The sequence below is a fragment of the Cheilinus undulatus genome, linkage group 22 (assembly GCF_018320785.1).
Source record: "Cheilinus undulatus linkage group 22, ASM1832078v1, whole genome shotgun sequence".
In the NCBI taxonomy this organism is placed as follows: domain Eukaryota; kingdom Metazoa; phylum Chordata; class Actinopteri; order Labriformes; family Labridae; genus Cheilinus; species Cheilinus undulatus.
In genome coordinates, this window is record NC_054886.1 from 28843635 (window position 1) to 28859219 (window position 15585).

Sequence of the window (15585 nt, forward strand, 5' to 3'; positions counted from 1 at the left end):
TCATGCAAGCACACATAGCAGTTTCCCCTCGTAGCAGGCGTCCTGACTGTCACAGGCCAGTATTTGCAGCCCTTTAAAAGCACACTGGAGGTTACAGTTTTGCCAGTTTTTTACTCTAATTACCAAATAAATAACTCGTCCCGCTTGATGAGCGCCTCATTTCAAAGCGCTGACATGCTAAGGGGGCTTTTAGCATGGGTGGCCCACCCTGACGAGCATGGGAGTCTATAAAGCTGCCAGCGTCGGTGACCGTCGAGCTAAACGGGGAATTGATCCCTCAACCTGGCGGACGTGTTGGCGCCAGCGGAGTTCCCATTGGTCGATGGATTCCTGGAGTATTAGACAATTTAAAGAGGAGTTTCCCAGGGAATTACGTTACCTGTAGTGCTTTATATCTTTTTCTGTTGTTTAAGGAAGTTTTTGGTCGGTGTCACTAACTTTTCTGAAGAGTGTTAGAATTTTTTTTCCACTGAGAAAGTTTTGATAACTCTTGTGAACATTAAACTTATTATAAAAAGTGAAAAGCTGAAATGCTGAATAGCTCAAGTGATTAAATTGTTGGAAAAATTCAAAAAATATTGTCGGTTAAGCACAAAAACAATGCAGTGATTTAAATTCATTTATTTGGCATAAAAGAAGGAAAAAAAACGTGTTTAAAGTGTTTAAATTTTTTAAGGAATGCTGTTGTATTATCCAGCTATCTGATGCAATTTTCTTGTTTTCAGCTTTCAAATTCCTGACCGTAAACTTCGTCAGTCTCCATGCTTGTGTTTATTTTTAATTTGCACATTTCTCTCATGGGTAGTCTAGATATGTCTAGATGCTCAGTTTTCCTTGTTGGAAACAGTAAAAGGGACACATATATTTAACTTAACTCAATAACAAAATTATATGGACAAAATAACAGAGTGCATGGTTAAATTTGTGCAATGTAAGACAGGAAACATTCAAAGTGGATATACAAAAACATACTCTAACTTCACAAAATGTGTCTTAGAAAACACCATAAGGACTGCACACTGTTTAGCATTAGCAAAGCATTAGAAATGACTTAACTCATTGTGCTGTAAACAGAATTAAGAGTGCTTTATTTAAATTAATTAAACCTCTGCTGTCACTTTGATTTTCTACCATTAAGGCTGTAAAGGACGAGAATATTTTTTATTTTTTATTTTTTCCAGAATTTGGGTTCGGTCTTGAAAATTTTGAGAATTTTAAACATTTTACTAAAATTGATTTTAACCCTTTAAATAAAAGGGGAGTGAGTAGGGTATTTTTAAAAATCAGAGCCCTGGATGTGTGAAAGATTAGCAACCAAATTAATTTTTACTTTGTGGGTAGTGCTTGATTTAAATTTTACCACCATATTAAATCATTTAAATAGCCTTTAATCCTATTTTATAAAAACATGTTTCTAATCTCATAGCCATTAAAGAAAATAAGAATACTGTCTGTAATGTTGTGGTTTAATTTTGGAGAAAAATAATTGCAGTTTTGAACAGGATGAAAGTTGATTAAAAGATTTAACCCTAAAGTCACGAAAAGCAAATATTAATGCGTACAATGAATTGTGTCTTGAGCCCTCTGAGACTGTCGTCACAACAAGAGGAGACACGTGTTATTTTAAGTTCAACTGTTGAACCATGAACTATAGCCACCTACTTTTTTCACACATCAAAGCTTGTCATTGTGCCGTTCTAATGATGCTATCCATGCTTTCATAGCCCTTACAGAGGCTCTTCTAGAGACCCTGGAACTTAAGTGACTTTCTGATGTCTTTAACGATTAAATCAACACCAGCAACTCCAGTATGTAGTCTTTTTATCTATTTTAATACATTTTTAACGTTTGTCCTGCTAGCTTTGCATACCAACTGTCATATTGTATCCTTCAATGCTTAGTGAGTGGCTGTGACAACAAATGGCGAACTGTTCAGTCATGATGTCATGCTTTCTCAAACTCACTAATCGACTGCGCAGATTATGCAGGAGACAGCCTGAATAGCTTGTAATGGAGAAAAAGAGAGACAGAGTCTGTGACATGTACGTCTGTGTCACTGCAGACAGGAACTGTTTCAAGTAATGGCACAAATAGAGCCAATACAAAAAAGTGCAGTGGTTGGTTTGGTAAATGTTAATACGTTGAAAATTATTTCAACCAAATGATCGCTTTTTTTTCACTTTGTAGTCCACAAGAGATCCATGATAATGTGACTATTTGTTGTGTATCATGATGAAAAGGTTATGAATGTTGCTATCATTTCTCCATTTTGACACCAAAAGTAAAAAACAACAACTTCCCGTTAACCTAGTGGCCAGTCCCAATGCTCAGATCTCTTCTTCATTTTTTTTTTACCGTAGCAACCAATCAGGATAGGTGATAGGTAGTTGATAGTCATAGTTTCTGTTTTGTATTTGTTGGTAAGTGGCCAATCTCCCCCCTCACCCCCAGTGTTGTGAATTATGAGATTAAATCAGCTATTTCAAGCTGAAAAGGTGACCTTTTAGCTGAATGCACAGCAGCTTTTGTTTATTCACATCTTCAGTTAAGCTTTTAACAAAAGCGAGGTTAGTCTCGATGACTTGTGCATCTCTAGTAGAGCGGTGCGTACTCAGAGTGACGTGTTGTGTCTCCTCAGTAATAAATGGACCTAAACACAGTGAGCTATGTGCTCTCACTGTTCCCGCGGCTTTCGGTGGCTCTGAAGTGTACATTTCAAAGGTGCTCCTCCTGAGCATTACTCAACCAACGAGGCTCCTGTTCCTGTCAAACATGCAGCAACTCTCATTTCTTCTTTACGTCTCTGTCCCTCATCTTCCTGTCCCCCTCTTCTTCTTCTCCTGTCTTACACGCTGACGTGATGAGGAACAGTTTTACTGCAGGAACACGTAGACTATCGGGAATGTTATGATCGGGAACTTTTATTTGACTTTGCATTGTTTTGGAGTAGCGTCATGTTAACAAATCATTTGTTCATTTTTGTAGGCCCTGAGCAGTTTGAATCTGAAATAAAGAACAGGAAGCTCAGTAACATTTGAATAAAGACATAAAAAACAAGCCATGACAGCAGTTAAATATCCAAGTGTATTTTGAAAAATACACTTAAACAACAGGATTTGATGTTGCCAAACAACAGGAAGGTAAAACCTCATTCAAATGAAGGGCTTCCTGTCTGAAACACCCCTCCCCGCTTTCTGTTTCTCTGCAGATAATGTGAATGTCAGTAAACTCTTCTCAGGACAGCACGGCCAGGCGAGCATATGAGGGTGAAACGAGGGGAAATTGTCCTCTAATAAAGCGCAGATGGCTTCGTCCGCTCAGACAGATAAAACATAGAAATAAACCAGATGTAATAAAATCCCTCCAGGTGTCACTGACGTCTTGAGCCGGGGCAGACATGACATCACTGTGACCTCACACGCCGACCCCTGACCACTAAAATCTTAAAAGAAATTCAAACTGCATGTAGGCCTTTTTAGGTTTCACTCTCACAGGAAAGGGACCGTTATCATGACTGTCCTGTGTTTGAAATGTCCAACACTTCATTCTTTATTCTGTTAAACACCTAATGAGATTGCTTGTCTTAATTTCCTAAAGGAAAGTCAACAACCTTGTACTTTTTTCCAGTTGTAAAGACGGTGCCTCCTCGGGTTCGTGCCATGGCTACCAAATTCTGCACAAAAATCCACTTGGAATGAAACCGAAGGTTGAGTTTAAGAGAATTTGGCTGATTTTGTTCCTGTTCCTCCAAACCGGCAAAACTGAGCGAAGTCCTGATTTCTTAAAGGTTCTAAAGAAAACCTTCTCAAAATTTCCTGTGGTTCAAAGCGTGCTCAGACTTCATATCATTAATATTAAACATTCAGTTTTAATCATCTGTTGTGTCAAGGTGATATCAGATAGGGTTAGGGGGTTAGGTTTGAGTTAGAGTAGAATGGATGCTGATTACCATAACCTTTTACTTACGTTAACCCTGTCCCGTTAACATTTTCAAAGCAATAGCATACCATCTCCTGTACTTAATAGAAAAATCAGCCAAATTTCCCCCAGTGCTTTTATTGTGAAATGCTGCTTCACCTACACAGATAAACAGATGCATTCAAAAAGTAAGAATACTATGAAAAAGTTAATTTTTTGCTCTGATTTAATTCAAGAAGTGAAACTTCCACATAGTCTAGATTGATCTCAAAAGAGAAATATTTCGGGTCCTCTTTTGTTTTAATGTTGATGGTTATGGCTCAACAGTTCAGGAAAATCCACTATGTCAGAATATTAGAATAGAGCAAAACATCAGTCCATAATAAAGGACTGAGGTGATGTGGCATGGAGGCGATCAGCCCGTGGCACTGCTGGGGTGTTATGAAACCCAGGTTGCCCTGATAGCCTTCAGCTCTTCTGTACCTTTCAGTCTATCACCTTCCTCTTGATATTTCTCCAGAGATGCTCAAACTCAGTCACAGCAGGGTTCGGATTCTGGATTCAGGTCTAACCTGAGGGCCTAACAGGGTCAACGTTTAACCCTAAACTGTCAACCTCATTTTCACCAGTAATAAAATATGAAAAAAAAAGCAGATGATAAATCATTTAGAAATTCAAAGAGCTAAAATGTTAAGTTCAAAGGCTCAAATCTGAGAAAAAAATTTCAATTTATTAGTTCAAAAGATCAGAACATGATATTAAAATTGAAAAAAGAAATGTAAAGAGCAAATATACGAGGTGAAAGTTAAAATCATAAGTTTGAAAGGTCAAAATATGAGATTAAATTTAAAATCATGAGTTTAAAAGTCAAAATATGACTTTAATTTTAAATTGTAAGTCTGATAAGTAAAAATATGGGATTAAAAAGCCAAAAATTAGGAGTTGAAAATGTCAAAATACTAGCTAGAATTCAAAATGAGGACTTAAAAAGTTAAAAATGTGACTTAAATTCAAATTTGGGAATGTAAAATGTCAAAATATGATATAAAATGCACTTGTGCATGCACTTCTGGTTGGATGCAAACTGCATTTTGTTGTTTTGTACTTGTGACATGCGCAGTGACAATAAAGTTGAATCTAATCTAATCTAAATTGGGAATGTAAAAGGTCAAAATATGATATAAAAAGTAAAAATCTGCCATTTAAAGTGTCAAAATATGAGGAAAAAAAAATGAAATTGTGTTTCAAGAGTCAAAATATGGGATTAAAAATCTGAAGTCAAAATCAAAATATGACTTAACTTTTAAAATTTGAAATCTAAAAGATAGAAATGTGACATAAAGTTTAAATTATGAGTTGATAAAGGTCAAAGTATGAAATGAAAAGTAAAAATCCTAAGTTTGAGTCGTAATCTTGAGATGCAAAATTGAAAATATGAAACAAAAAAATCATTAATTCTTTCCCCACATTCTTGACTTTTTATGAAATCTTTGTTTACTTTTTTCAAAATTTTATGACTTGACAAGGATATTTAAAATAACCAAGTTTAAGTTTACATTTTTATACTAGAGGAAATCTGCAGACCTCATACTGGTGGGCCAGTTATAATACAAATATGATATGATCTTGCGGGCTGGATATGATTGTTCCACGGGCCAGATTTGGCCCCCGGACCTTGAGTTTGACACCTGTGCTTTACAGGGTTCAGGTCAGACCAGTTGGCTGGCCAGTCAAGCAATAAAACCCTGCAATCCACAAACCGGTTTCTGGTAGTTTTGGCCTCAATGTGAGCAGGTGCCAAGTCCAAGTCAAATGAAATCAGTATCTCTGGAAGCATGAAGGCTGGACTTGATAAAGACCAGTGGACCAACAGCAGCAGATGATGTGGGACCTCAAACCATCACTAACTGTGGAAACTGAAAACGCCAGACTTCAAGCACCTTGGATTCCGTGCTTTTCTGATCTTCCTTCAGACTCAGGGACCTCGATTTACTTTGTACCACTGATCGAGGGTCCAGTTCTTCTTCTCTTTAGTTCAGGTGAGATGCTGGTGATGATGTCTTTGGCTCTGGAATGGCTCAACACTAGGAACGCCACACTTATAGTCCATTCCCTGGACCCGTCTGTGTTGTGGTTAAGTCCACTCCTCTGAAAGCTGAGCTCCTTTTCTTACCATGTTTTTCCCTTCCAGTCAGCTTTCCATGAATATGCTCTGATACAGCCTCTGAGAACAGCCTTTCCTTTCAGCTGTGACCTTCAGTGGCCTACCCTCCTAGTGAAGGATGTCAATGACTGTCCTCTGGACATCTGTCAAGTCAGCAGTCTTCCCCATGATTGTGGTTGTGTGTTCTGAACCAGAGTGAGAGAAATAACCCACAAAAAAATGGACTTTTCGACTATATTCTAATATTTTGGGATAGTGGATTTAGATTTTCCTGAGCAGTAAACCGGAATTCAGATTAAGATGATCCAGAGCTCTTTACTCCTGGGTTTTTCATCTATTGGGAGGTAAATGAGCCAGCTTGCACCCGTCTTTGCTCAATGCATCTTAGTCCCTGAATGTTAGCTATGATGTTTTCACTCCAGATATTTAGGATAAACCTGGTCTGTTTTGGATGTCCGATCAAACCCCCTCCCATTTACAGTACTCGATCTGTACTTAAAAGGCCGTCGCCTCCAGCTGTCACGCCAGCCCGTGTCAGGTCAACACGTTACGCTCTCTGTTCTCTCCCATGATGCCTTTCATCTGTTGTCCCAGCTGGGTGAAAGGGGTTTAGGGCTGGGCGGTGGGTCGGGGAGGGCAGAGAGAGAGAGAGAGAGAGAGAGAGAAAGAAACACCTGCCTGTGTTGCAACGCCACAACAAGCTGTTAGCTAATGCAGGTGTTTGGCGAGAAGTGTTTTTATAACCCGATTCTGTGATGAGCGTGTCTGCGATTGTGTGTGTGTGTGTGTGTGTGTGTTTAAGCGAGGTCAGCCCGGGTCAGCCGGTCTCGTGTCCTCGGAGCCTTGTTTTGATCAAAGTCCTGGACTCCGCAGAAACCCAGAGACCTCAGACGACTCTCTTTTTCTCTCCCTGCATCCGTCTCCCACAAACACACAAAGTGGAGTTCGGGCTGACTTTGTAGTCGTGACCGTGGTTTACTTTGTTTTTGTCCTAGTTTCATTCATCCGCCTCGGAAAAGTCTCTCTTTAGCTTCAAGTAGCAGCAGCGGTTAGAAATTAAAGATTTATTCTCTGTTAATAGTCTTATCTAACTCTGTGTGTTTAATACAGTAGAAACAAGTAAAAGCTGGGCTCCCTCTGAATAAAAGCTACAAAATAACAATAAAGAGAGATGGTTAAATATGTCAGAGGGGAAACACGAGTGATCTGAAACATCTGTGAAGATTTTAGTGCAGCTGACAGAAACGATGAGCTCACAACAACTGCCTAAAACTGAAGTGAATTAAACAGCACAACAATGGAAGTGGCTCCAAAGACAGTAAAGAGTTAATAACAGGAAATAATAAGTACAAAATGTGGCAAGAAGACAAGAAGAGTAGGTCATCTACCACAACTGTTAACAGACTGAAGAAGTATGAGGCCTATAGCGGTGAAAACGCTCAAGAGTTGACAGAGTTTTGATCGTTTGGGTTCTGGAAATGTTTTGAGTGTGTATGAGTTTATCTTCAGTTTTTGTTATTAAAACATAAATAATTAACTCACTAATAGCTTCTTACTGCTGATTCTTCACCATCATTACTGATGTTAGAGCCAGAGCCAGGTCAGCTATAACAAAGACTGCATTCATGGTTGTTTCTCTGCTGCATCTTCCTCTTCTTTATTTCTTTTCCCACATCTGCATCTGCTACAACTCTCTGTCTCCATCTCCCTCTGGTCTTCTCCCTCTTCTTTTTTTCCTGCATCTTCCTCTTTGCTGCATCTTTCTCATCTCTTTTCCTGCATCCTTCTCCCTCTTTTGTCTTTCTTCATCTGTCTTCTCTATTTCTTTAATTATCCTTTTCATCTTCCACATCTCCCTATTATTTTTTTCTTGCTGCATCTCCCTCCTCTCTTTTTCTTCTCTCTCCATTTGCTTCATCTCTTTCTTTCTGCATTTTCCTCTTTTCTCCTTCCTTTTTGTATCTCCTGCTCTTTGGTATCTCTTTTTCTTTTCTTCTTTTTTTGCGTCTTTCTACATCTACATCATCTTCTGCTTCTACCCCTGCATCTTCCTTTTCTCTTCTTCTCTCCCTATATCTGTGTCCTCTTTATTGCTGCATCTCCCTCATCTCTCCCCATCTAATTCTTCAACTGCTCTTTTCATCTTCTGCATCTCCCTCTTCCATTTCTATTCTTTCTTTGTGCCCCCTCTTTTTTGTCTCTCTGCATTTGTATCCTCTTTTTATTTTTTTCTGCATCTTCCTTTTCTTTTTCTTCTCTATCTGCATCCGTTGTCTTACCACATCTTTCTTCTCATTATACGCATCTCCCTCTTCTCTTTTTCATCCCTTTCTGCATCTTCTCTCTTTCTCCATCTCCATCCTCTCTTTCTGCATCTCCCTCTTCTCTTTTTTCTCCAGTTTTGTCTGCATCTCTCTTTTCTCTTTCAACATCTTCTTCTCTAATTCTCTATCTCTCCTTATCATCTTCTGCATCTTCCTCCTCTCTCTCTTTTCTCTCTTTGTGACTCCCTCCTCTCTTTTCTTCTCCCTGCAGTTGCATCGTCTCTCTTTCTGCATCTCTTTTCTCTTTCAACATCTTCCTTTTTGCATTTTCCCCTTCTTTTTTCTGTATCTCCCTCTTCTTCTTCCCTTTCTGTATCCGTACCTTCTCTCTTTTTACATCAACATCCTCTCTCTTTCTGCTTCTTCATCTCTCTCTTCTCTCTTTCTGCATTCCCCTTATATCTTTTTAAACATCTATTCCTTCCTCTTTCAGCTATCAGTCTTTTTTCCTCTTTTTCTACAAATCCATCAATCTTGCTACATCTCCTTACTCTCTTTTTGCATCTTTTTTCTTTCTGCCTCTCCCTCTTCTCTTTTTTATGCATCTTTCTTGTCTCTTTTTTGACTTTCCCCTTTCTTTTTTGTTTTTATGCTTCTCCTCAGCTCCCTTTTGGCATCTTCTTCCCTTCTCTTCCTGCATGTTCCTCTTTTCTACATCTTCGACACAGCTTTGGCAGATAGATGGGTTACTAGAGGGTTCTGCCCGTTAAAGGGATGTTTTTACTTTCCATTGTAACTTTTCTAAATGTTGCTTAGTGCCTCTGACTTTATCTAATTATTGAATTTAGTTAAGGTCGTAGAGTTTGTTTAATTGGTGGTATTTCTGGTTTGTTTTGGCGTGCACAGGAACTGTTGCTCTTCATCGATTGCAGAACTTGTTTGGGTTGGCTGGCCGGCCCATGTCTGGTTAGCGTCTCTGTCAGATGTGCAGCGGTGGCTGTTGTCTGGTTGGATCTGTTTGTGTTTAGACCGTGCTGAGTCTGTGTACCATTGCTCCTCTTCTCCCCGTCTTTCCACCAGTCCGTCCGTCCGTCCATCCCTCCATCCCCGTGGCTGACAAACAGAGCAGCAGCATTCCAGCAGTGCCCCCTGTCAAAGCATCTGTATTGTGGCATGCCGCTCGCATTGTTGTGTCGGACAAAGCCGCGCTCTCAGTGGAATAACCCAGCTGGACGGCGGCCACCCTCAGGGTCATTTGGGGCCGCCGGGCCGCACCACAACAGCCGACCTGACAGCCCGGGGCCCGGACACGATAGCGGGGCAGGAAACAAACTTTATGTGTGTGTTTGTGTCTGCTGGCAGCCAGTAGGATCCAAAGTTCACCAGCCACGCTCACTCATTTACTAGACAAACAGATTTTTTTAAACAAGCGAGCAGTTTGAGCCAAACTTTAGGAAAGCTTTCAGTGAACACAGCCTCCTGACTGTTGTATAATGGCCTAAATACCTCTAATCTGTCTATTATTGTAGTGTTAAATAACCTCCAAGAAGTGTTTTTGTACGCGTTCAGAGCCGTGTAATTCGCTGTTTGTGGCTGTTTTTGATGATTTCAAGGCCCAAGCTGACCATGAACCTGCTTTAATTTCTTACATTTTTAGAAATTAGAAAACTGGTTTTGATTCAATTTTCCCTGTTACATCAGGACTCAGAGAAGACCCTGACAGAGCGAGAGGATGCCCGCTGTGGGCCAAGTTGAAAACTAGTCAAGACCACAATCCATTTGCTCTGTGTACCTGTCCAAAACCAAACAAGTGTTTTTTCATCAGTATTTTTAACTAAACCCCCACCATTGTTTTTCTGTTCTAATGTTTGCAATAGTCATTACTTTGTTTATGAATTTCACCTGAAATCCAAAGTTGCTCGCAATTCCTCAAATGTAGCTTATAACCACCCCATACATACATGCTCTCCATCTGTGTATGTAAATAAACATTATTTTCCTTTATTAGACTTTTATTAATAATAAAAGATGTAAAACCTTACTGTAAAGCCCACAGAATTAGCTGAGCCTCTGACAAACCCAGAGAATGTTCCCTCCCCAGTTGTTTACTGGTGATGTCAGTGTTGGATATGGAGCATTGGTGCTAGCATCCTGACTAACAGTTTCTTCATTTTGAAGCTGGACAGTGTGGCAAGCTATTGAATTCTGATGTTTAAAGGTTTTTTTTGCCACTTTTTAAGCTGTTTTAACCACTTTTCAGCCCATTTTTGCTGCTGTTATTGACCACTTGTCTTCAATTTTGTGCACATCATACCCAATTTGCCTCATTTTACCCTTTTTTGACACATTTTAATTGCTTTTTATCATTTTTCCCATCTATTTATTCCACTTTAAACCCATTTTACCACTTTTTAACCGACTTCTTTGGGCAAATTTGAACCAATTTTTCCCTTTAACCCTGTTTCACCACCTTTTCTGCCTATTTTGCCACTTGTTGAACTCTTTCAACCACTTTTTCTGCCAATTTCACCTCTATTAACCCATTGTTTGTCACTTTCTGCTTTCTGTCGACTTCTTCTGTTCTGTTAACCTATTTCTGCCACTATTCATGCCCTTTTCTCCACTTTCTTTTTTAAACTAAATTCTTGCCAATTTTAACTGGATTTCACTCTTTGTAAACCCTTTTTACATTTTTTTCTTTGCTCTTTTAAGGTTTAAGCTTGCCACTTTCTGGATATCTTTTGCTTCTGTTACCCTATTCATGCAACTTTTATTTGCCAGTTTTTGTCAATTTTGTGCATTTTATACCTAATTTGTGTTTTTTTTTTTTTTTACCCATTTTGGCACATTTTAACCACTTTTCACCATTTTCCTTATCTCTTTTCCCACTTTAAATCAATTTTGCGACTTTTTAATATCTTTTCACCACTGTTACTGCTACTTTCAATCATTTTTTTTTTTTATATTTAAACCCAGTCCTATTTTACCACCTTTTTTGCCCATTTTGGCTAATTGACACCATTTTTACATTTTTTTTAACTCTTTCCACCACTTTTTCTGCCCATTTTGCCAGTTTTAACCCATTTTCAGAAAAAAGTCGAAATCTCAGAGAAGGCTATGAACTAAGGCACAATGAGTGACTGCTTTTTTAGGTTAAAAAAAAAAATTACAACTAAACTTTACAACAGACCATTATTTAACTGACCTAAATGCCCCGCCCCCCCATTTGGCTGGGCCTTGCAGTGTTTTCTAGAGCAAAATCACCACTTGTGTACATCAGTAAAGGACCGCAGAGTAGACAGGGTGGGACATTGTAATGGAGCCTAAGCAGAGCACTGAAATACACACTTGGAGCTGGTGTTCTCTACCTCTGCATGTCCTTGCATAGCTGAGGTGGAGAGTAACTAATTACATTTTCTCAAATTTCCATTCTTTCCATTGTTCTCCATGTCCAAATATCAGTACATCAGCTCAAAACATCCCAACCTGATGCTTTCTTTGAGTTCACATTTGTGCTGACGGCTTTTGAACTTTTCTCACTCTGTGTTCTTTTTCTGTTTTTCTCCCTCAGACTGAGCAGCGAGACGGTAGAGGTTCTCCGCCCTCCTCCTCCTCCTCATCTCTCCGCTCGGGGAACTTGACTTTGCCTGTGACCCCTCGGCCTCCCCCTGCCACCGGTGACTTCTGACCTCCTCACCGCTCCCTTCTGGATGCAGAAAACAACAACAACATCACAACAGATGACAAAAAAAGCTTGCAGTTTTTTTAAAGTGTATTTCATTTTTTATTTTGTTTGTTTTATATGCATATCTTGTCCTGTTTCTTTTTTTTTCTTTTTTTTTTTTTTTTTAAACATTTCTCCCTTTCACAATCGATGCTGCCAGTTTGCGCTGCTTTTTCCTCCCTCGCGTTCAACAGACTTATTTGACAGAGGGGACGTCAGCTGAACCCTAGATGGTCTTATTTTCAGATGCTTATCCATGCGGTATTTAAAAAAGGGAGGCTGGATAACTAAGCAAAGGCATTATGGTACAGATTTTTTATATTGAATTTAATTTAAACTATTTTTTCCCTTTATTATAATTTTTTTTATCCCTTGCATAATACATCCTCAGAACGTTACCAAACAGTTATTATTACTATGTTGACAGAATTGAATTTGAAATGTTTTTCTGAATGGATTAATTCCTTAAACGGTACAAGCTCGTGGCTGGATCCAGTTTAACCCTTAAGTCGACAAATTGCATTTCACAAATACCCTGATTTTTCCCATTCTTGTCCAAGTTTGGTACGCTACACTACCAGACTGTTACCCTTTGGACTACAGTTTTGCTTGGCTGAATTGAGCTTGTTTAGAAACTTGTGTGGGGAAAACAATGTTTTGGTGCTTGGCAACTCATGCAGTGGGTAACCAAAAGGCATTATTCCTCATAGTCTGTAGCACATTATTTATTTTAACAATAGGTACAAGTGTTCTGGTACATTTCTTTGTCTGATGGTACTCTGCAGGGCGAGAAGGAGAATGTCGGCCACTAATCAGATGCTGGAATTTTTTCTTAGTCCACCTCCTGCACAAGCGAATTTGTCAGACTGATATGTTCAAGAGAATAGTTTGGCATTTTTGGAAGTAAACTATTCTGTTATTTTGCATAGAGTAAGACGAGAAGATTGATGCCATACATGGGCATGTACAATATTTGAATCTACAGCTAGCAACGGTTAGCTTAGCTTAGCTTAGCATAGAGTGAGAGCAAGGATCGTAAAACACAAGCAATAGTACCCCTAAAGCTCACAAAATTAAGAAGCTGTATTTTGCTTTTTACATGCATTAAGAACCTTCACTCAAAAAGTGAAATTGTACATTTTGTTATGGATTTGGTGCAGAAATATTTCCTGAAATCAATTTGTAACACCTATACTGCTGCGCACAAGTTTCCAAAAGTACATTTATGGCACTGAAACTGAGATCAGCTTGCTGTGTGCCCTTGCTAAGCCTTTCTGCAGAGCTAGGCTAAAGCAGACATTGGAAGAAGCTACAAATTAAGTTTTTTAACCCCAGAGTGGTACAGATCTTCTCAACTTGGAAATGCACATTTCTGTCAGTTTTCCGGGCGTGAGACGAGAAGACTGATACCATACATGAGTGTCTGCAGCATTTGAAGCTATTGCTTGTAGCCGCTTAGCTTAGCTTTGTGTAGCTTAGCATTAAGACTTGAAGCAAGGGTAAAATGGGTAACGTGCCTCTGCCCAGTCATGGAAAAGTGCCCACAATTGCATATTTAAAGCTCCTTTTGAAAAAGCTGTGTCGTGTAAATGGAATAAAAGAAGTTTTACTTGTTGCTGGAATGATTTGTGGATAAATTTCCTCAAATCTTTTGGTCAAACATCACTTTTGTTTTTGTACAAGCTAAAGATGCTGACGCACAATCTTTGTTCAAGAGCTCAAGAATTGATGATGGTAAATTCTGTGCCCTTCAAATGGAGCACTGCTAGCTGTTTCCCCTTGCTGAAAGACTTTTAGCTTAGCTAACCTAGCCATAGCCACAGTTTGAAAGCTATTGTTTTTGATAAATAAAGGTTAAGCTATTCTCATTTTGGAAACACACCAGTCAGTTAGCTTGCTGAGATCAAGACAAGAAGATTGAGACCATACATGTGTGTCTGCAAATATTTAAAGCTAAAGCTAGTAGCTTAGCATTGTTTAGCTTAGCATCAAGAAGCAAGGGGAAAAGAGCTGGAATGCTTCAAAATTTACATTTAACAGCACTTTAGTTTTCAGAGTGAAGTTGGGGTTTATTTTTAAATTCTGTATTTAACCCTAATGATCTTAAGAATTGCTGATGGCTAATTCTGTTAGCTTTAATCCCAGCTAAGTTAGCTTTTTCCTTGCTGTGAGTCTTTTTGCGAAGCTAAGCTAACAAAGCTGCTAGCCTTAAATACAATCAAAATGTTATATCACATTGGTAGAGATCTCATCGAACAGAAAGCATTTTGCATTAATTTTTCCAAAAGTGTTGAGCTATTCTATTAAAAACAGCAAGTACAGGTGTATAAAACTCACCTGTTTAAAGCCAGTGCATGAAAAACTTATTTTACCGCTCTGCTGCGCTAAGAACTGGTTCGTTAACCAAAGCCGTTAGTTAAATTTATATTTCTTTTACATTTCAGTTTTACCTCATGCGGTCCGTAGCACAGATCAGGCTTTCCATAAGCGCTGGCTAGTCGCCTAATCACAGCTTTTCTCACTGTTGACTCAAATAAACAAGTTCTGGCAAAAAGTTGACAACCTGCTTTTCCTGTATATTTTCACCAATATGCCACGCAGACGTTTAAGGGCTTAATGAATGAACAAGTCAATGAATGACTATCGAATTTGGCTTTAAAGCAGAGCAATCTCTAAGATGCAACAGTTCGCAGTGCTTGAGTCTGCTGTCTGCTAAGAGTACACCCAATGCTTTTACAGTGGAAAGAGCTGTAGTGATCACATGACACAAGAATCACAGAAGTTTGTTTCTCTTATTTATGCTTCTTGCAGATTCCCTTCTGATTTACATGTGCAGCATAACCATTTATTAACCAATGAAATGGACAACTTCACTGTTTATTGATTTAAACAAAAATGTGGCTGTCCTCTGACCCTCCAAGCAAACCGCCACTTAAATACTGAGCAGGGATCTTTCTGACTCAGTATAAAAGTGTGGAGCAGGAATATTAGGGCATGTAGCTCACTGAGTCACATTAATGAGAGTTTTATCTCCAGAAGCAAGTCTACTCCATTTCAGCTTGATGCTCATTTTGCAAATCCTGGTCCCATTTAGCATCAAGTAGACCATAAAAATGGAGGTGATTGCTTTAACTGTCCATCCTCTCGCCCAAATATGGTCAAGTCTGTCTTAAAAAAGAAAAAACTGTCCGAAACATCAACTTAAAGGTTTTAAGAAGATGTTCAAACACCTTCAAACAGCCCATAATGACTGCCTCCTACAGGCTAAAACCAGCTACTGCAGTTGAATTTTTTTTATTGGCTGATCTGGTGCCAAGTGACATCATCAAACACTACAGAATCAACTAACTGTTTTTTTATTAGTCATATGATTTAAGGTATTATAAAGATGTAAAATATATATCAGGTGTCTAAAGAGATTTTTTTTTTTCATAATCCAGGTTAGACGTACGGTACTGTGCAGAACTTTAAGGCATGTTTGGGCCAATAACTGAGGCTGAAGTAAGGCATAGATG

General features: G+C 38.9%; 1 protein-coding gene across 1 annotated transcript in view; it reads left to right on the forward strand.

Moving 5' to 3' along the window:
* The window catches only part of LOC121504557 (insulin receptor substrate 2-B), a 31331-nt gene extending 16702 nt beyond the window's left edge, over positions 1 to 14629 (forward strand). The window contains exon 2 of the mRNA XM_041779441.1: positions 11918 to 14629. Coding sequence (XP_041635375.1) covers positions 11918 to 11922 — 5 coding nt within the window. The 3' untranslated portion in view covers positions 11923 to 14629. The remainder of the gene's footprint in view (positions 1 to 11917) is intronic.
* The last annotated feature ends 956 nt before the right edge of the window (positions 14630 to 15585 follow it).